Consider the following 21,655-nt stretch of genomic DNA (forward strand, 5'->3'; position numbering starts at 1 on the left):
CCTAATGTTGTTAGCAATGCTAATACAGTCAACATTTTTCCACAATGACAACTGGGACAGATCAGTAAGCTAGACCTCTTTTGACAGAACCTCAGCCCCAACACTGACTGTGTGACTTCATATACGATACTTAACTATTCTGTGACTCAGTTTTCCAAACTGTAAGAGAAGATAGTGACTTCATTAAATGACTACATTAATATTAAATACACTTAAAACAGAACTCAGCATATAGCAAATGCTATGTAAGCATTTGTCTTTTTTTAAAATCACTACCCTGATAAAGAAACACAAATGAAGTTTGATGTTTGCAGAATTAATTACAAGTTTTTTTAGTCTGAGATTTAAGGTCTTATAAAATCTGGATGCAACCAGTCTTTTCAAAATAATTTCCCTTTAAAAACCTTTCCATTTATTGAACACATATTTTTGGGTACCATACTATTTATTAAGGACTGAGACATAAAATTAGTAAATTGGGAGCCTCTCCTCAAGGAATTAAAACTCTTAAGTAAAAGATAGCCATCTAAACAGATGAAGATGTATAAGGCACTATAATTGTACATATTTGAACTTTTTTTTTGTCTTGTAAGTTTTTATAGACTAGATTAAATTTAAACTGTCTTAAATGATAAATACAGTGGAATGATTAAAACAGAAGAGAAATTTGAGTAGAGTGATTAATATTGAAAACTGCAAGTAGTTTGCTCTAGTTAGAGCCAGGTTGCATATTAGAGTGTGATAACAAAAATTGAAGCAAGTAAGAGGAAGAAGGTAGGACATGATGTGTTTTTTTAGGTACCATGTTAAGGGAATTGTACTTTATTTTGTAGTTACCAGAAAGTCAATGAAGGTTTGAAGCAGGCCTAATAGATTCAAATTTATATTAAAAAAGAAAAAGAAAGAAGTACTATAATTATGTAACTGAAAACTATAATATTGAGATAGGAAAGGTAAAAGAGGAGGCTATCACAGCAGCCGAAAAGAAGAATAACAGCATTTTAGAAGGTAGCATGACAGTTCTTGTGTAGTATACAGGAAACTATGGAAAGAAATAGAGGAGGTTTGTGGAGTTATTTTTTTTCTGTTGTAAAATTATTATATGCTTTTGTTAATTTTAAAATTTTATTTTTGTGGACCTTTTGTTTGTGTGGGACAGGGAAGAGATAGGATAATTTACAGTGTGAGCTTGGAGTACATGTAGACATTATGGTGAGGCTGTTCAAAAGCATATACAGTGGTCCCTCGTCTATTGTGGGGCTTAGATTTCAACCCCCCACCCCCCGCGACAGGAAAAAATCTGCAAAGTAGCGATCTTATATTTATTTTATTATTTATATATATTTTAAGGCTTTATAAACCCTCCCCACACTCATAAACATTTCCCACACTGTTATTGACCTTTCCCACACTCTTATAAACACTTCCTACTTCCTATGCTCTTAAACACTTTCTAAATAATTAAGATAATAAACATATAAAAATACCTCTATATTGCAAACTCTCACAGTATGGCGAAAAGTTCACGATACAAAATTAGATATAGATAATTTAAAAATCTGTGATACAGTGAGACAACGAAAAGTGAACCGTGATATGGTGAGGGAAGGCTGTAAATAGATATAGAAGTGAAGTTCAGGTATTAGATTTAGACCAGATGTACTACTGATTTGGGGCTCATTAATGAGAGAAAGCTCAGAGAATGTATGAAGTAATTGTTTTAACGGAGTGCATTGGAATTGTTGGTTGAAATGAAAAATTGAAGACATATAAAAAGGATAAGTAGGCTTCAGAATTTATACAAGTTTTCATAAAATGTTATATTTTTTAAGAAAGTAGGGTCAACTAGCATTGTAAGGTGTTACAAAGAGGTCAACAATGCAGGCATAGACTAGAGTGCCCACTCTAATGGCAAACCAGAGAAAACTTCTTGGTTATCTTGAAGAGAAGAAACTCAATGGAATGGTAAGGAAAAGCCAGACCATGTAGCTTGTGGCATAAGTGTGCGAAGAAGGATTGAAGACAGTGAATACAGACTCTCTATACTTTTACTTTTTAAGAAAAGATTAATGGTAAAGGAAAACTGTGAAACACATATATTGTAAGAAGACTATGAAAAATTTAGAAAGAGGGAGGACTATATACAAATTATTTTGTAGCCAGAAAAAGGTTGAAAAGTTACACTGTCATTTTAGATAGTATGACTTTGGCCAAACATTTTAAGCAGTTTACCATCTAAGGATGACACTGTAGTTTAGGAAGATCCAAGTACACTTGCAAATGAATTCAACTGTCATTTTATATTACCTATAAAAAATTAAAAATGGTAAGTTATTGTAAAATACTGGCAGTAAGTTCAGAGAAATGGATAAACACGGGAAAAAAGGAGGAAGGAAACTAGGAGACCGTTAATGCTTTTGTTCAGCTATTTACAATCAGGAGAGAAGAATATAATAAAGACATTAAGCTAGGATAAAAGGTAAAAATATCAAGCTAGAATTGAAGAAACAGGACAAAAAATACAAAAAGTTGATTTTAAAACAAAATTCATAAAAGGAACCATGGTAATTTAATAAGTTGCTATGGGTTTTCTTGTAAAATGATTTTTCTTTCAAAAGTGGTAAATAAATCAATGTGTTTTGGTGCATGAAATATAGCTTCTAGTACATATTAGGTGTTTATTAAATTCTTATGTGGTTGATTGAAGCAGTACATATTCCAATATATACAGATAGATTTTATTCTGCCTAATGACATCAATACATACTAGTGACTGAATAACAATAAAAATAGTGTGAAATGTGATTTTCTTTTTTAAGCCTAAATTCTTGATTTTTGTGTTTATTACTATCTCAGCAATCTACTTCTTGGGCACAGAATTACTACTGTATTTGTGTGTTCCTGTCAAAACTTTCCTTTTGTGATAATAATAGAGAATAATTATAACAACTGAATATCTTAAAACACAACAACAGCAATATCTTATTCATTGATGTTCTTCCTCTATCATGTAGAACATTTGAAAATAAATATGCTTATGGAAACTCAAACACTATTACTTACTAGAAATTAATAGACTTAACTAAATGTACTGGCCCCTTTAAAATAAATAAATGAATATTTTTTGGATAATAAAGAACCTAACACAGTTGCATCTTTTAGATTTGATTTTTCTCTCATGTTAAGTTTGTTCATATGGTGACCTTGTTGGGTACATTTTACAGCATAGAGCACAATTTTCCATGGGTCTATTTTTCATAAGCCAGTTTATCTTATAAAGCAACAATTCAAACGTGTGTCTACCAAAGCACACTTCTAGCACCTAAAAGTCAGTGAAGGGAAAGAGCATATAAGGACTCAGGGAGAATAGCAAAAGAGTTATGTTTCCAAGTGCTGTCTTCCAGTTATACCTCTGTTTCTATAGTCAATGAGACAAGGGATACAGTGCTTTGTTGTGTGTCTTCACATAGACACACTTGTTTTTTAAATGTAAATAAAGTAAAATATAAAAAATTAAATTACTACAATAAAAATCAATATAGTCTAGGAAATTTTGATAAGCTATGGAGACATGTTACAGTGTAATCATCTGTAAATTATTTTAAGTACCATTACATTTATATTTATTTAGCTCATATGTTAACAGCATTAAATATTACTACTTTTTCCCCATAAAACAAAGAATTTATTTACAGAGTGAAATGTATGTTAATAGGAATTATGTTTGGTTTTTTCTACTGTGGAAGAAGAACCATACCCCAAACTCTCATAAATATGTCATTACTGTCCCTTGATAGCTATTTTTATTATTATTATTACTGAGAGCTTTAGACATGGAGCTGAGGGACCTGAGGAGTTATTCAGAAAGTTTATCACTCTGTACTCCTCTTCTGTTTTTTTTAATATAGAAATTTAATTTAATGGGGTAACATTGATCAATAAGAGTACATAGGTGAACTCTTATAGCATTTGAACTTTTGATTGTGTTGTGTGCCCATCACCCAAAGTCCTTCTTTACTTCTTTCTCCCAACCCTCTACCCCTAGTAACCACTTCACCTTTATCTGTGTCCATGAGTCTCAGTTTTATATCCCACCTGTGTGTGAAATCATCTTAGTTTTCTCTGATTTACTTATTTCACTTAGTATAGTGTTCTCATGGTCCATCCATGTTGTCATAAGTGGCAATATACAATCATTTCTTATAGCTGAGTAGTATTCTGTTGTATATATGTGCCACATCTTCTTTATCCAATTTTCTATTTAGGGATGCATTGATTATTTCCATGTCTTGGCCACCATGAATAATGCTGCAATGAACATGGGGGTGCAAGTGTCTTTACGTACCAGTGTTTTTGAATTTTTCAGATAGATATTCAGAGGAGAGATTGCTGGGTTAATTTGTAGCTCTATTTTTTTTTTTTTTTTTTTTTTTTTAAGGAACCACAGTTCTTTCTTCCATAATAGCTGTACTAGTTTTATTCCCACCAGCAGTGAATGAGGGTTCCTTTTTTTCTATAGTCTCTCCAACATTTGTTATTACTTGTCTTGTTGATAATAGCTAATCTAACAGGTATAAGGTGATATTTAGTTGTAGTTTTGATTTTCATTTCTTTAATAGCTAGCAAAGATGAGCATCTTCTTATATATTTTCTTGTTTGTATGTCTTCTTGGGAGAAGTGTTTGTTCAGGTCCTATTCACATTTTTTAATTGAATTGTTTGCTTGTATGTTGCTGACCTTGTGAGTTCTTTATATATTTTGGGTATTAACCCTTTATCAGAGCTGTTGTTTGTGAACACATTTGAGGAGGTACAAGATGTCTCTCTTTTCTTCCTTGGTGAGATGAATATAAATACTACCATTGGGAAGCATATGGACTTCCCTGAACCACCTTGTAAAGCCAGCAGCCATGGCTGCCAGGGCCACTATCACAGCAGCCCGGCCCATGCAGGTTCGCATTGGATTCGGACAGTCGGTAAAGAAACCATGGAGCCAAAAACTGGTGGGCCATAGCCTTTAATTCTAGCTTGCACCCGGTGGGCAAGTAAAAATACACACTGGGCTCCAAAACCCAGTTACATCCAGTGCTCACAAAGCTACTGACTTATCCGAGTTTCCTAGAATCAAAGGTTTCTAGCTCACCAGACTTATTCTCCTCTGTTCCCCATCTCCTTCCTTATCCCAGATACAAACTCTACACAAACTGGCATCTCACTCAGCACTCCGCCATCTTAGCTGCTTCTCCTGGCCTCCTCCACATGGCCTCCTTCAACTGCTGGCTCTACTCTCTCATGCTAATCATCCCAGGAACCAAGAGGCCAAACTCTCATTCCATCCCCATTTTATAGTGTAGAAATCCAAACCCTTAATCCAATATACAAAACAGGGAAGTCTCTAATACAAAGTCACCCTCTGAGGCATGATAAGATTGTACCGCCCTACATCAAAAAGGGTAGGAAAGGCTTAATCCCAAAACCAAGCCCCAGGCTAAAGGATTCTGCCTGCCTTTAGCCCACCCCAACACACATTAATATCACCTGAGCAACGGCCTCCTCCTGTTATCTTTAACAAAGTGAGCATAATACATTTTATCTGCCCAACACACCTGAACACCTTTAGGGAGACTGGAGAGGTAAGTAGTTCTGAGGATACCTAAAACAGAAAGAACTGGTGTTTGTTTTTAAGTAAGTTCATAAAAAAACAAAAAAAAATACTTTGAAAATAACAAAAAGCAAATTAAGGGGGGAAAAAAAGTGTATGCCTAGAGAAGACATCCTCATTCCTTCTGGATTTGTACACACTTGGGGCTAGCAAAATATTAAATAAAAGCTGTGTTGGGCAAATAAAATATATTATGCTCACTGTGTTAAAGATGGCGCTGCTCACGTGGAAGCCCGTCACCCAGGTGATGGTATTGGTTGCCCTTTATGCTTGGGATGGGCGTGATTATATTAATGTGTGTTGAGGTTGGGCTGTGGGCAGGCAGGATCCTTGTAGCCTGGGGCTTGGTTTTAGGACTAAGCCTTTCCCACCCTTTTTGATGTGAGGTGGTGCACTCTCATGAGGAATCCCATTATGCCTCAGATAAGTGACTTTGTATCAGAGACTTCCCTATTTTGTATATTGGATTAAAGGTTTGGATTTCTACAATATAAAGTGGGGCAGACCAAGAGCTTGCTCTCTTGTGGTTCCTGAGATTAGCATTAGAGGAGAGAGCAGAAAAAGGAGAGCAGATAAAGGCCACATGGAGGAGGCCAAGAGAAGCAGCCAAGATGGTGGAGTGCTGAGGCAGAAGCCAGTTTGTACAGGGAGAAGGAGATGAGGAACAGAGCTGAATGAGACTGGTGAACTAGAAACTTTTAATCCTAGGAAAACTCAAATAAGTCAGTAGCTTTGTGAGCACTGAATGAGTGGGTTTTGGAGCCCAGTGTGTGTTTTTACTTGCCTGCCAGGTGCGAGCTAGGATAAAGATGATGGCCCACTACTTCTTGGCTTTGCTGTTTCATTATGGTCTATCCAAATCTAATGCAAACCTGAATGGGCCAGGTGGCTGTGACGGTGGCCACGCCTACTGGCTTCACAAGCTGCAACTTGAGAGTAAACAGAAGATATATATTAAGCCAGTAGCCACGGCCACCATCACTGCAGCCTGGCCCATGCAGGTTTGCATTGGATTTGGATAAACGGTAATGAAACAACAGAGCCACGAATTGGTGGGCCATTATTTTTAATCCTAGCTTGCACTCAGCAGGCAAGTAAAAACCCACACTGGGCTCCAAAACCCACTCATTCAGTGCTCACAAAGCTGCTGACTTATTCGAGTTTTCTAGAATCAAAGGTTTCTAGCTCACCAGCCTCATTCTCCTTTGTTCCCCATCTCCTTCTCTCTGCACAAACTCTGCACTAACTGGCTTCTCCTTTAGCACTCTGCCATCTTGGCTGCCTCTCTCCTCTCCTCCACATGGCCTTTCTCTGCTCTCTGATCTAATGGTAATCTCAGGAACCAAGAGAGACTAAGCCCCCGGTCTGCCCCACTTTACAGTGCAGAAATCCAAACCTTTAATCCAATATACAAAATAGGGAAGTCTCTAAAACACAGTCACTTATCTGAGGCATGATGGGATTACACCACCCCACATCAAAAAGGGTGGGAAAGGCTTAGTCCTAAAACCAAGGTCCAGGCTACAAGGACCCTGCCTGCCCACAGCATGCCCCCAAAACACATTAATATCACCTGGGCAACGGCTTCCACGTGGGCAGTGCCATCTTTAACAAAGTGAGCATAATATATTTTATCTGCCCAACAATCCACTGCTATGCTCACTTTACTACCCACAATCTAGACCACCGGCATCCCTATGCAAGGAAATTAGGCACACTGCACAAATTACAACAACATGGCAAATCATACAATTTCAACAAATTACAAAGGTACATTTCTCCAGTCTCTGAGCACTTTGCCAAAAGTGAAAAATGTCCTTGGCCTTTTTTCTAGCCATGGGAAATACTTCCCGGAGCAGGGGAGCGCTTCCAGCAAAGCCACCCCCCACCCCCATCAGGGTATTTCACATTGTCCAAAATCCGTAAGTCCATCCAACAAAGGAGCCAGTGCCCACTCTGGTCATAGTCCAGGATATCAGTCCATGCACATGGGGCCTCAGCCACCCCCCTCATTTCTGCCATCCTGGCAAGTCTTACACTGTCCCAAGGAGGAGCATATGGCAATGGCAGTCAGCATTTCCATCTCTGTTCTGGGAGAGCATGATGGTGTCCACTCCTATGTCCCCAAATCGCAGACCTACCAGGGGCATAGCAAGTACACTTTGCTGCTGGGCTCTCACCTTCTGGAGACTGCAGATTGCAACTCCAGCCTGATTCTCCTCATCCTCCAAAGAGGAACTGAAAACACCAGCTCCCGCTGCTGGTCTCAAGCCCCAGGCTGCTGCCGCCGCCTTCTGCTCCGCAGACCTTGCAGCTCCAGACCTGGCCTCAGCCTCAGCCTCAGCTGCGGCCTCCTGCCACTGCTGGCTCTCCACAACGTACAGGGCAATCTGCAACCCATGAACCTGTGATTTCTTCTCCATCATCAGCTCCATTTCCAAACAAATCTTGTGAACTTGGTCGGACGCCTCTGGTGCTTGCTTCAGCTCCAGGGTTGGCATCTCTTTCTCCCATGTTTGCTCCAGCTCCTTCCACTACTCAGTTTGCAGGTCCCAGCAGCCTCTTCCACAGAGCTCTCAGTTCCCTCACACATGGCTGTAAAAGTCATCCAGCCTACAGCCCCCAAAAGAACAGCCATTGGGAACCATAACAGCAGCCAGTCCTGTATTCCACCGCTCAAAGGTGGTGGTGGCTCCATACTCATCTGTATCAAATCCTGCCACAGACTATGCCAAATGTTAACCAGTAGCCATGGCCACCATCACAGCTGCCTGGCTCATGCAGTTTTCATTGGATTCAGACAAATGGTAATGAAACAACAGAGCCACGAACTGGTGGGCCATTATCTTTAATCCTAGCTTGCACCTGGTGGGCAAGTAAAAACACACACTGGGCTCCAAAACCCACTCATTCAGTGCTCACAAACTACTGACTTATCTGAGTTTCCTAGAATCAAAGGTTTCTAGCTCACTAGCCTCATTCTCCTTTGTTCCCCATCTCCTTCTCTCTGCACAAACTCTGCACTAATTGGCTTCTCCTTTAGCACTCTGCCATCTTGGCTGCCTCTCTCCTCTCATCCACATGGCCTTTCTCTGCTCTCTGATCTAATGGTAATCTCAGGAACCAAGAGCAAGCAAGCTCCTGGTCTGCCCCACTTTATAGTGCAGAAATCAAAACCTTTAATCCAATATACACAATAGGGAAGTCTCTAATACAAAGTCACCTATCTGAGGCATGATAAGATTGCACCACTCCATATCAAAAAGGGTGGGGAAGGCTTAGTCCTAAAACCAAGCTCCAGGCTACAAAGATCCTGCCTGCCCATAGCCCACCCCCAACACACATTAATATCACCAGGTCAATGGGCTTCCACGTGGGCAGTGCCATCTTTAACAAGTAAGCATAATATATTTTATCTGCCCAACAATATATAACAGAAAATTTAATACTCAGCCTCTGGTCACCTTACCTTTGCCACAGGTTTGGTAGGGGTGCTGAAAGAGAAAACATTGACTTAGGTTGTTTAGAAGTATCTTAGAACCACAGAAAGACTAATCAATTTTATGCCTAATCTAGCTCATTCAATATTTTAACTGACATGGAGAAAAGCAAATGGGTGAAATAGGGATATTAAGGAAGTTTATTGGCCAATAAATGGTTTTACTTTCTCTCTTGTTTCTCCTTTTGATTCAGAGTACCTCTCTGATCTTTTTTGTAATAATATCTCATTGTTATTTTGGTGTGAGTGCAGTGTTTTCACTCCCATTTTGTCAGCTTACTTTTTCTTTGGACTATCTGGAGGAAAAGGTCTAGTATTTCTCATTTAGCTTAAGTTTATCTGGACTACATTATTTTTTTTTCTCTTTCTCCTTTTTCAGGACTTTTAGCTTGAGGAAAAATCTTCAGAAAGCTTTTGTATTCACTTGACAAATTAGAGTTTCCAGTATCTTTCTTTTCTAAAATTTACCCTAAGGGTGAAGCAAATTTCAATACCTGACTAACCAAAACAGCATGACACAGGGATATAGTTGAGAGAACAGAGTGGAAGGGGTTTGGGAAGAAAAGGCATTTGTTTATTTATTTAATAAAGTTCCTGAAATTCTGATGAATTTTTTCCATCACAGAACCTGCCTTTCTAGCGTACAAATGCTAGAGATGTTAACACCAACAACTTCTTTAACCCCTGCTACTTATGAAATTCTGCTACCACTTAATATGTCTAATTTTATTACCCTATTTAACCCTCTGGTTGTTCCCAAACCTTATATCAAGTGGTGGACTCTGAAGAGGCAGGATTACAGGTAAAGGGACTCTGTTCTTATTTGCATATCTCATGCACTCCTAGGTCTCCTCATCAAGAAAGCTTATTTTTTTTTGGAAAAAAGGAAGTTAAAGTCCTCTTGCAAAGATGTTACCTTTCTTCAGTCCTCCTGACCCCTTACTTTATCTATTTCCCTGTGCCTGTCTTTAAATACTATCTCCTAACTAACCAATCTTCTCAACTTTAGAATTGTGGTTTCTTTTCATCTAGGCAGATTTTCTCTCTTTATTTTCTTTGTCTTCCCAAAATTCTGTCCAAGACTATGTTGTACTTATTCTACATATCCCTCTTCTTAAAAGTCATTCTTTGTTCTTACTGCCACCTAAGAGCCTCCTACACTATATTTGAAATGCCCTTGCTGTGAAATCCCTGAATCTCCAGTCCTCTTAACTGTCTGAAATGCCATCTCTAGGTTCACGAGTCATAATTTGCCTCTTCACTCTGCCACCAGACCTACTCAGATTGATTTGCTATCATGCACACAGAGATTGTCTGTGGAAGGTAGGAGGGAGTGGAATGGCAAAACAGACTGTGATTATCCCCATTGGGATCTTTTTGGCATCCTAAACTCTAAGATAGAACTTCAAGTGTATTATGAGATAAACTTTTGTATACCTATCTAGGAATATTGCCACTATCTTCCAAATAAAAGCATTATAAGGAATCTTTTGGAATACAACCTCTTAATAGGAGACTGCTGATGAATAGCAAAGTTAGAAACAAAATGTAAATGTTTGTCATGATTGTCTTCTGTTATAAAATTCATTTACTGTTTCCATTGAAAAATATTAAATGTGAAACATAATTGAAAGATATATGGAGGAGATACTGCTTTTTTAAGCATAAAAGAAAAATATCTATTTTTTCCTGTTTGGAGAAGTATCTGTATTTACTCATGATAGCATTATTTGTTTCACATAGGATGTTATTTTTACTGAAGAAAACAGTGGAAAAATTGTAACTGCAAATTGTAAAAGAAATTTATTCTAATCATCATTGAAACACAAGTAATGACAGAATTGCAAGACAATTAAATATAAAAGTGCATTATAAAATACAAATGACATACAATCTTGAGTAAAATTTGCATATTTTATGATAGCATTTTAGCCATTTACAATTGATATAATTTTTATTTATAAAAAAAGCTTTTAAAAATATCAACACTGATAAAAGTAGCATAATCGAAAAGCCCTTTAAGTAGTACATTAGCATAATAAACCTGTGAAAATTTAAATTTGGAATAAAAATCTCACCTACGTTAATCTAAAACAGATAGCATGCTATGCATCTGTTTACAACATATTGCTGGAAACCATTATATGGTAATGAATGTGTAAACAAAGTAGAAAGAAATTCATGAATAAGAATAAGCTGTTCTTGCAAAGTATATGTAATGACAGTAGCATATTGAAACTGATTTTTGTGTAAGTCTAGCAGGGACTTGGAAAGCCATACTTTCCAAACATAGAGACAAGTAATACCACATTTATTTTTCCTGACATTAGACATTTATATTTCCAATATCAAATGTTAATAATGTGATATAGCATGATGACTTTCTAGCAGTACTGAGTGCTTTGTGGGTACTAATGGAAATGCTCAGTGTTTTCTCCCTCTCAGACTCTGTCTTGTCTGTCTGTCTCTTTATCATAGCAAGGAATTTCTACTTCTTAGCAACCAGATTGGGATTTCCCTGTATGTTCTCAACAGGCATTTATTTGCTCTACCATAACCTTGTACTTTGAAGTTGGGAGAGAATTTTCAGGAACATTCAACTTTTTTTGTAGGTTGACTTGGTCTTGGACTGGTATTATCATGGCAAACAAAGCAAAGTTCCTATTTTCATGGAGTGTAAAATTTAGTAAGGGAGCAGATACATAAACAGGCAGTTGCAATGTAGTATTATAAACACTGCAAGAGAAAGAAGAATTATGTGCCAGAAGAAGACCTATGAGCCCTCCAACCTAATCTTGGGGGTAAGGGCCGTAGGGCCAAAGATCAAGTTTGACTTTCTAGAGTTAAAATAGCAAAATCAAACAAAATTATATGAATTTAATGAAAACAATCAAAATGTTAAAACAAGGAATTCTTTGCTATTTCATCTATCAATTAATTTATTTACATGTTTTTCTAGTTTCAACCTGTGCCGCTGTTGAGTTTCGCTGTGCGGATGGGACATGTATTCCCAGATCAGCACGATGCAACCAGAACATAGATTGTGCAGATGCTTCGGATGAAAAGAACTGCAGTAAGATAGCCCATTCCCCTTTTGTCATTCATTCAAAGGACACTTTTGGTGTTAGATTGAACACTGTTTTAGTTTATACTGAACCACATCCAGAATTGATATGTAATTAACCCTGTTGTGTAGCATAATTATATATTTATTTCTTCAAATAAGGCTGACTTTTCTTGTCTCTATGGCCTACATAGAAGGCTGATAATTTTTGCCTATGAGATATTATACATTTTTCTGTTTACCTCTTTGTAGATGATACAGACTGTACATACTTCTATAAACTTGGAGTGAAAACCACAGGGTTCATAAGATGTAATTCTACCTCACTGTGTGTTTTGCCAACCTGGATATGTGATGGGTCTAATGACTGTGGAGACTATTCAGATGAATTAAGATGCCCAGGTAATTCTGGAAAAAAAAGGCTTTGTCTTGAAGGTTTAGAGGCTAGTTGTGTACACTAAACTTATTAATTTTTATTATTAATATGCAATGGTTTATATTAAACTTTAAATATTCTAAACATGCCATTTGATCTTTTTAATGAAGTATAAAATGATACTCAAGAAACCTGTTCTGCAATTAGATAAATTTTCTCTTTTAGTTCACCATTAATCCTTTTAAATTTGGTGATTAATGATGTGTTATCTATAAAGTTTCTGTAAAACTATTACATATGGAGAAAAAACTATAGACTAAAGAGAAATAGACTATACCTCTCCGCACTGGCTCTACTCCTTGTTACTATAGCCTGCGTTGTCATGTCAGACGGTTTGAAGCAGTTTGCATAATATTTTCACATAGTGTAAATTGTAGTTATCATTACTGGGTCAAGTTTAGACAAGTATGTTTAATTTGACTATTAACCATATTTATCTACACAAGGCCTGGGAAGTGTCATAGGAGAATGCCTTTGATGAAAAGGTCATCTATTTCTTTTTGTCTGAAGAAACAAATTAAAAATACAATAGTACAGGAAAGAAAGATAATAAATGTCTATAACTAGAAATAGATACGCTATATAGGAAACTATCAAATGTGTTCTCATACTCTTATTTTAATTTTCTTATCCTACAGCTACACTCATTGTTTCCATGTTTAGATGACATTATTAAATGTTTTTTAAATACTTTAAGTAAGTATATTTGTGGATATTCTACATACTACTTTATAAAAACACCTACATATGCATACAATCAACTATAAAGAACTGATGTTCTTAATAGTTTATAATCTATCACTTAATTGGGAAAAAACAGTCTTTTTTTTTTGTTGTTGTTCAACATATGTAACATTCTGTGGCTCACGTTTTTTTTACTTTATTTTTAATTATGAATCATTTTTTAAAAGAGATATAGAAATACTAACAGAGAATTGTGATAATGTTGGGGGAGGAGGAAAAGGATGCTCATGTAGACTTATGTGACATGCAAACAGATAGACAGGCGTCCCGTATAGATAGGTCTGGGTATCTTAAGTTATGGTGTATCTAAATAGTATCCTAAGGGGAAGTAAAATGGAAAACGCACTCAGCACTAGTAGATTTATTAGTGAATTCTCTAAGAAGTTATTTTCATCTTTAATGAGTTTTTCAAAGTAAACATTTAACAAAATAAAATGGGGTAATTTTTGGAATTGTAGTCACAGTGAATCATTATAGAGTGACTGGCATATAGACTATAAAGTTTTCTTTCTGATTGACTGTGAGCCAGTCAGTCTAAGACTGTTAACCTGAATGTGCAAGGAGACCAATGGCATACTGTAAAGAAAAATAAATAGTATTTTATATTCAGTCTTTGAGGTTATAACAATATTCCATAATCTGAGAAATATATATGTAATTTGTGAAATAATTTTACATACAAGTATTTTTTGTTCTCATGTTTCTGTATAACAATTTTAGAGATTGTATTTTAACTTGTTTTTTTTCCCAAAATAGAGAATAATTATTTAAATCTTATCAAAACCTACTCAAACTGTAGGACAGTTAATAGTACCAAAACCACGCTTTCTAAACAAAGATCCACTAATGTTTTTATAATGTTATTCATTTTTATAAACCGGGAATTAAGAATATTTTGCACTAAAATAATTATTTTTCATTAGGCTCACTTTATACTCATTAAATTATTTTATTTTTATTACTGAAACTCTACATTACTTGGGCATAACCATTTTTTCCATTAGTATCATCTTTCTAGATTGGATTTGATTAGTATATGTTTCTAATTTTTTCCAATCTGTGCCAGGTTTTGAGTTTTTCTTGGTTTTCATAATCTTGAAATTCTTAAAGAGAGCATCTCAGTTCTGTTTTAAGTTTTCTAGTTCCTTTTCCCTCCCAGTAAAAGAATTATTATTGTTTTGCTATCTACCTATATTTCGAAAGTCTAAGATTACTAAAATTATTTGACATTACATTGTATATTTTGTCACAGTGCAAAACAAACACAAATGTGAAGAAAATTATTTTGGTTGTCCTAGTGGAAGATGCATTTTGAATTCCTGGATTTGTGATGGTCAGAAAGATTGTGAAGATGGACTTGATGAATTACACTGTGGTGAGGCATTATATCTCGCTTTAATTTCATGAACCATATTATTATTTATATACTAATGTTCTTTACATCAGTATTTTGTACAAAATATTGCTAATTTTTTAACATCAATTTTTATTTTTAATAAATAATACAAAATGGTATAAATTAAATTGAACATAAAAACTTAAATTGAAGAATAACAAATCACCTATCCTAGCTTTTTCTTTTAACTTTTTGTTTTTCTTAGTTATTTTCATTATTAAATGATATACATTCATTTTCTGACATATTAACTTTATATGCTAATATATTTATTTTCTGCTATGAAAAATAAAAATTTAGCTCACACTATTTGTTATATTCCTCTTACCTATAATTGACTATTTATTATCCTAAATGTTTCTATTAATTGCATGGAGAGTTTTAAATAGTCTACTTCAACCTGGATTTTATCCTTCACCACCTATCTCTTAAATTTTGTGTTTGTACGTTTCATTTCACTTGGCAAGGTAAAAAAACATATTTAAAATTTATTTTATAAAATACATAGATTTTGTGATTTCCCTGCCTAAGAAATTTCCTATAGGAAAACAAAGCATATATTCACTATTTTAATTTAACATAAATAACATACACTGTGGTGAATAGGCAGAGAAGGAAAAAAGATTAAAAATGAATCTTTTGTGAAATGTCAAATTCCCCTTAAAGTAAATGTCACCATAAAATATAAAGGTACATTTTGTTTGATTAAGATGCTATAGATCTTTACATTAGAGCCAGACTCTGAACAAAATTAACAGAGAATTTTAGAAATAGTTTATGTCGATTTAGAATTTCTGGAGAGAAAGCCATGTTATGGTTGTATCTTCTTTAATTTTATTGTTTTCAGGTTTCAGTTTTTCTAAATGTCTCTTTTTTCACAGGTCATTTTGATAAATGTTTTAAATAAGATGCTAACTTTAAAAATAATTTATAGCATCAAAATAAAATTTTATTTTTTATGTATTTATATTTTGAATTCTGTCATTTTGAAGGGTTTTGTTTTTGGATTTTTCATGATGATAAAAATGCTGAGTGGAAGAATAGGCGGAGGGTAGGGGAGAGCACTGAAAATAAATGGAGTACACTACAACAGATGCATAAGTTGATAAAAACATGTCAGCCACCCTGCCAATGAATTTGGATGGTATTAGTCAGCCTTAAGTTTTCTCAAAGGAGAGAAACAAAGACATCAAGTGATAAGTAAGTACAAGTATGAAGCTGATGTCTTGTCACCAAGCGGAACCCCCTTACTCACCTTATTTTAAAAACTAAAATATATACTGGCGAGTCTACCATATTGTGACCTTAAGAAGAAAATTTTTCTCCAATTTTTCAAAAATATTTTAAAATAGAACACACCTAGAGTATTTATTTTAGATATGTACACCATGTTTTGTTTTGTTTTTTTGACACCCTGGAATATACTTTGAAGAGAGTATCATCATAAGCACTGGCTCAAAGTTAAAACCTGTGAGAATTATGTTGATGAAGCAATGTTGTATAACCTGGAAACTCAGAGGGAATAATCAAGCTCTTGTCAAAATATTACAGTGCTGCTATAGAGAAGAAGGATTTGGCTTGTTTTAATATAAGATTTGGTTTTAGTAAAGTCTAAAGGACATTTTCTCTCACATATCTTTCCTAAGATAGTCTCAGACTTTTTTTTTTCTTTTACAACTAAAACAAGTATTCTTATTTGTTTACTAGATTCTTCTTGTTCTTGGAACCAATTTGCTTGTTCTGCACAAAAATGTATATCTAAACACTGGATTTGTGATGGAGAGGATGATTGTGGGGATGGACTAGATGAAAGTGATAGCATTTGTGGTGAGTTATTTCCTTTGTGTTCTCATTCAGTTTTTAGGTGCACGATACATATGCTCTATCATTTTAGAGTACATATAAAACTTTGTTTTCTACTTTATGTTAACATTAAATGTGTATATACATTTCTGTGTAGCCACTTTTATTATTTTTATGACAGCTATTATTCTTCTCTTTTTGTATATACATTTGTTATTTAACTTAGATTTTTTTTCTGAGTATTGACCCAATGAATGTATGTTTTAAATTTTATTTCAGTCTTGAATGATTTTTCGAATAGATCTCAATAATTGGAATTATTTGGATCAAATGATCAAATATTTTCCATGGCTCTTAATATGTATTGTTAACTTATCCTCCAAAGTGTTATAGTGATTTATACCACATGATCATACATGCTAGTTGTGAGTATGTGTGTGTGTGCATTATAATAATCATTATTATTGAATTATTATCAATGGAAAGTAAAGAAGGAAGTTATTGTGTATTATTTTATTTTATTATTTTTTGAATTTTTATTTTTTGTGACAGAGACAGAGAGAAAGAGAGACAAAGAGAGGGAAAGACAGGGACAGACTAGAAGGGAGAGAGATGGGAAACATCAAGTCTCCATTGTGGCACCTTAGTTGTTCATTGATTGTTTTCTCATGTATGCTTTGACTGGCAGCTATAGCAGAGCGAGTGATCCCCTTGCTCAAGCCAGTGATCTCTGGCTCAAGTCAGCGGCCTTGGGCTTCAAACCAGCGACATTTGGGTTCACCAGGGACAACCAACCCCGCGCTCAAGCTGGTGAGCCTGTGCTCAACCCAGCCATCCCAGGGTTCTGAACCTGGGTCCTCTGTGTCCCAGTTCGACACTCTATCCACAGTGCCACCACCTATTCAGGCCTATTGTGTATTATTTTAAAAAGTACTTTCAAATTCAGCTTAGTATAATTAGAGGTATAGTGTTGGCATCTATATTTAACTAGTATAGATCAACTACACAACCAATGTAATTGCTTTTAAATTATCCAAACATTTGACAACCAATTTATGTGGAATTAATTGAATGTCTTAAAGAGTAAAAAAAAGAAATATAATTTCTACAAGTTTATTATACTTGACCAATTATAATTTATTTATCTTTCTCTACCTTCTACCTACCTGGTCTGTTTGTCTCTATAGATATACATTTTATGTATTACAAAAGCTGTATTTCATAGTTCTTCCATCCTCATTTTAGAGAGAAAAGAACTTGAGTCATAGAATAAAGTGCACAAATATAGCTAAGTGTACATAACACCTTTTTTAAATTCCAGGAGTCTCGTCCACTTTTTAGGTTACTACCATGGAGACAGGTGAATAAGATTTTATAATGTTCAAGCTAAACTGAAGTTCTCCACAAGTAACATAAATAAAATTGGAACTGTCCTTTGAAAGCAGAAAATTTATTTTCCTTTAATTAAGCTAACCAAAATCTACTTTTCATTTATATAGTTGAAACAACTTAGTTATATGACAGATAAAGGTGAATTTAAACAGATCAGTATCATAGAATTCTGAAAAAAAAAAAGGCATCAGCAATCAATTAGACTGGCCAGTGCCTTTTAACTATTGTGTTTCTATTGTTGTTATATCTTTCTTTAATTTTAACAAAAAGATTAGCTCCTTGCTATAGATAGAAGATGCTTATAGTTTATAAAATAATATTTCCATGGACTCTTTGTTTGACCATACATTAAATGGCTCCATTTCTGAGTGGACACAGTATAACAAGGTGGACAAAGAACCTAAAATTATACAGAGTTGAATTTTACACACCTACATTTTCCAGCTCTGTGATCTTGGGTACAGGTCCATTTTGTTCCTTATTTCTCAAATTTCTTACCTGTTAAATTGATACAAAATGATCTACTGGTTTGTAAATGTTATTCCTAACATGACTAATGTGCACTGTATAAATAAATTGTTCTTTTATATTTTGCTCCATATTTTCTGCTTCCTCCTTTATTTTTAAGAGTTTTGTCATATTTATTATTGTCATTGACAATATTATTACTGTCATTGACAATATTGTTACTGTCAATATTGATGATATTGTTCTGAAATGTTTTTTGAAAAGATTAAAATTGTAATAGACATATTTACTTATTGTCAAAACAGTCAATTTAATTTAATTACGAGTTGAATTTCATATACCAACTACTAAGGTGGTGACATGTAAAAATTACTGCTTTAGACCAAATATCAGTCAATGAACCAAATCTAATATTTTAAGATTGGAAAGGAACTTTATAAATAATTCATCTCAGTGTTTCTTAAACTTTAGGACACAAAATATTCTTTTCAAAAGTGGGTTAAAAAATGTATATTATTAATCCCCACCTCCAAATATTCTAATGGGGACTGTAAGCCCAATTTTTCTTAGTAAGCATATAGTGGTTCTGGCTTGAGATATGAGGATAGTATTTTGATTTTTTGGGGGGGGATTTTTCTGAAGCCGGAAACGGGGAGAGACAGACAGACTCCCGCATGCGCCCGACCAGGATCCACCCAGCACGCCCACCAGGGGTGAAGCTCTGCCCACCAGGGGGCGATGCTCTGCCCCTCCGGGGCGTCGCTCTGCCGGGACCAGAGCCACTCTAGCGCCTGAGGCAGAGGCCAAGGAGCCATCCTCAGCGCGCCCGGGCCATCTTTGCTTCAGTGGAGCCCCGGCCGGGGGAGGGGAAGAGAGAGACAGAGAGGAAGGAGGGGGTGGGGGTGGAGAAGCAGATGGGCGCTTCTCCTATGTGCCCTGGCCGGAATCGAACGCGGGTTCCCCGCACGCCAAGCCGACGCTCTACCGCTGAGCCAACCAGCCAGGGCCGAGGATAGTATTTTGAAATCATAGTGTAGTCAACTTTCTTTATTTAATCATTAAAAAAAGGAAGAACTTATAAAGGTTATTAAATTTACTTGAGGTTACTCAGTCATCACTGAATCAGAAACTCTCACCAAACAAACATTGTATCTAAATGGATACAATGGATCCGGTGGGATTCTTGTGCCTTGTCTTCCTTCTCCCTGGGGATTTATACCCCTGAGGACATCATTGCGTATTCAGTGGGCAGTGCTGACTATAAAAGAAAGCTCTGAGTTTTTTCTTTGGCTCATTTTCTTTCCAATTGACTGTGATGTTTTGGCATGCTTTTAACACAAAATCTGTTGAACACCATCAAGGGAGCCAGAAAATTAGCTGCAAAGAGCCTTATGACATTTTATAGTTTAAGGTATATTAGTAATTATGTAGTCATAACCCATATTTTACAGATAGTGAAATTCAGACATTAGTCTTCTCCAAGGTCATACATAATTTAATTTCTTAGCAGCCAAATCAATACTATCATCTATTATGCTTACCTTGAGAATAAATTAGATGATAATAAAAACATAGACAAGAAGTTTTACATGTATCAAACCTCCTTAGCAGAAAAAAATGCAGTTTAAAATAAATATTATGGAAATTAGCACACTAATTGAGAGTACAATAGTGAAAGTGACACCACGTTCTTATGACAAGCTTGGAAAGTTCGATAAGAAGAAATAATATACAAATAATTTCTGTAGAAAGAGAATTTTATTATTGAACACACTAAAGACATAATAAAGAGCATTTAAATTCATTTATAAATGAAAACAATATTTATTTAATAGGTTTATTATTATTATTTTTCAATAATAGGTATCATATTAAACTTCATTCTATTAGTACTTATCCTCAATCAAATGAGCAAATCTGAAAATTATCTGGGGTACTTTTAAGCATCCATTTACCATCCAGTCCTCCAAACTAAAGTGTCTATCAGGAAAAGTCATGTTTATGTTTGAAAAAAGTCTCTAGAAGATTCTGTTTTGTCACCCACTATCCCCCTCACATTAAATTATTGCATTGAAAAGCATTTTCTGCTCATAACAACTCTGTGTCTGAAAAGTAAGATTATTCTGATAATCCAATGAAACCATGTTGATTATTGCTTTAACAAATATCTTCACTCAATCTAGTCAGTCATTTTTTTTCCTGGAGATTTTAACACTTTTTGAGTAATTCTAACAATATGATATTTAACATTTTTTCTATGATCAGCTTTTGGTTACAAGAAAGTGAAATTAAAGAAGAGTTTGATTTGAGAGTCTAGTTACTAACTAGCTCAACAATTTCTTTTATATTAATAAACAAACAAGCCATTTAATATGTATAACTATCTTGAGGCTAAGGAAATATCATGAGAAAGAATCATTTTCTAATTTTATGATTATCTTATACCCATATAAGGAGAAACAAAGAGAAAGCACCTATGACCCTTTGAATTTATAAGTCACCAACCATTTCTATTTCAGTGTACCTTTGAAAAGTAAAATCATTTAACTAAAGGGGCATAAAATTGATAAAGCATGGAAAAGATAGATTCTGTTTAAGGGTGTAAAAGCAAAGGGAATATGTGTACATCTTTTCTTTCCAACACTATAAGGTGGAGATAAACAGTAATATCATAAGTAGTTAAGAGAAGGTACTTAAGAGTCAAAAGGACTTTGGTCCCCCAAGTCAACATGTTGTACCCTGTGTATCTTGTGACTTTCTGCAAGCTTTTCAACTTCCTTTACTGTGAAATGAGATTAATAACAGTTCTGCCCTGGCCGGATCACTCAGTTTGTTAGAGTATTTTCCTCATATACTCAGTTGATACACTTGATACCCAGTCAGGACACATACAGAGATCAATCAATGAATACATAAATGGGTAGAGCAAGTCAATATTTCTCTCTCTCTCTCTCTCCTTTTCTCTCACTCTCTCAAAAAATCAATCAATAAAAATTTTAATAACAGTTCTGTTAGTGCTACTGTATTGTGAATATTAAATGAATTAATACCATCATTGCTTAGCATATATTAAGCAATAAATGATATTATTATAATTATCCTGATATTTTCAGTTATTTAAAAATTTTATTTCAGTTTATTCACAATTCAATGACATATCTATACTATGCTATATTTTACAAAGAGAAAATA

General features: G+C 35.0%; 1 protein-coding gene across 1 annotated transcript in view; it reads left to right on the forward strand.

Moving 5' to 3' along the window:
- Positions 1–21,655, forward strand: part of LRP1B (LDL receptor related protein 1B) — a 2,131,860-nt gene that overhangs the window by 1,829,873 nt on the left and 280,332 nt on the right. Inside the window, exons 48-51 of the mRNA XM_066281034.1 lie at positions 12,120–12,233; positions 12,477–12,626; positions 14,657–14,779; positions 16,508–16,627. Coding sequence (XP_066137131.1) covers positions 12,120–12,233; positions 12,477–12,626; positions 14,657–14,779; positions 16,508–16,627 — 507 coding nt within the window. The remainder of the gene's footprint in view (positions 1–12,119; positions 12,234–12,476; positions 12,627–14,656; positions 14,780–16,507; positions 16,628–21,655) is intronic.

This window comes from Saccopteryx bilineata, chromosome 5 (genome assembly GCF_036850765.1).
Source record: "Saccopteryx bilineata isolate mSacBil1 chromosome 5, mSacBil1_pri_phased_curated, whole genome shotgun sequence".
Classification (NCBI taxonomy): domain Eukaryota; kingdom Metazoa; phylum Chordata; class Mammalia; order Chiroptera; family Emballonuridae; genus Saccopteryx; species Saccopteryx bilineata.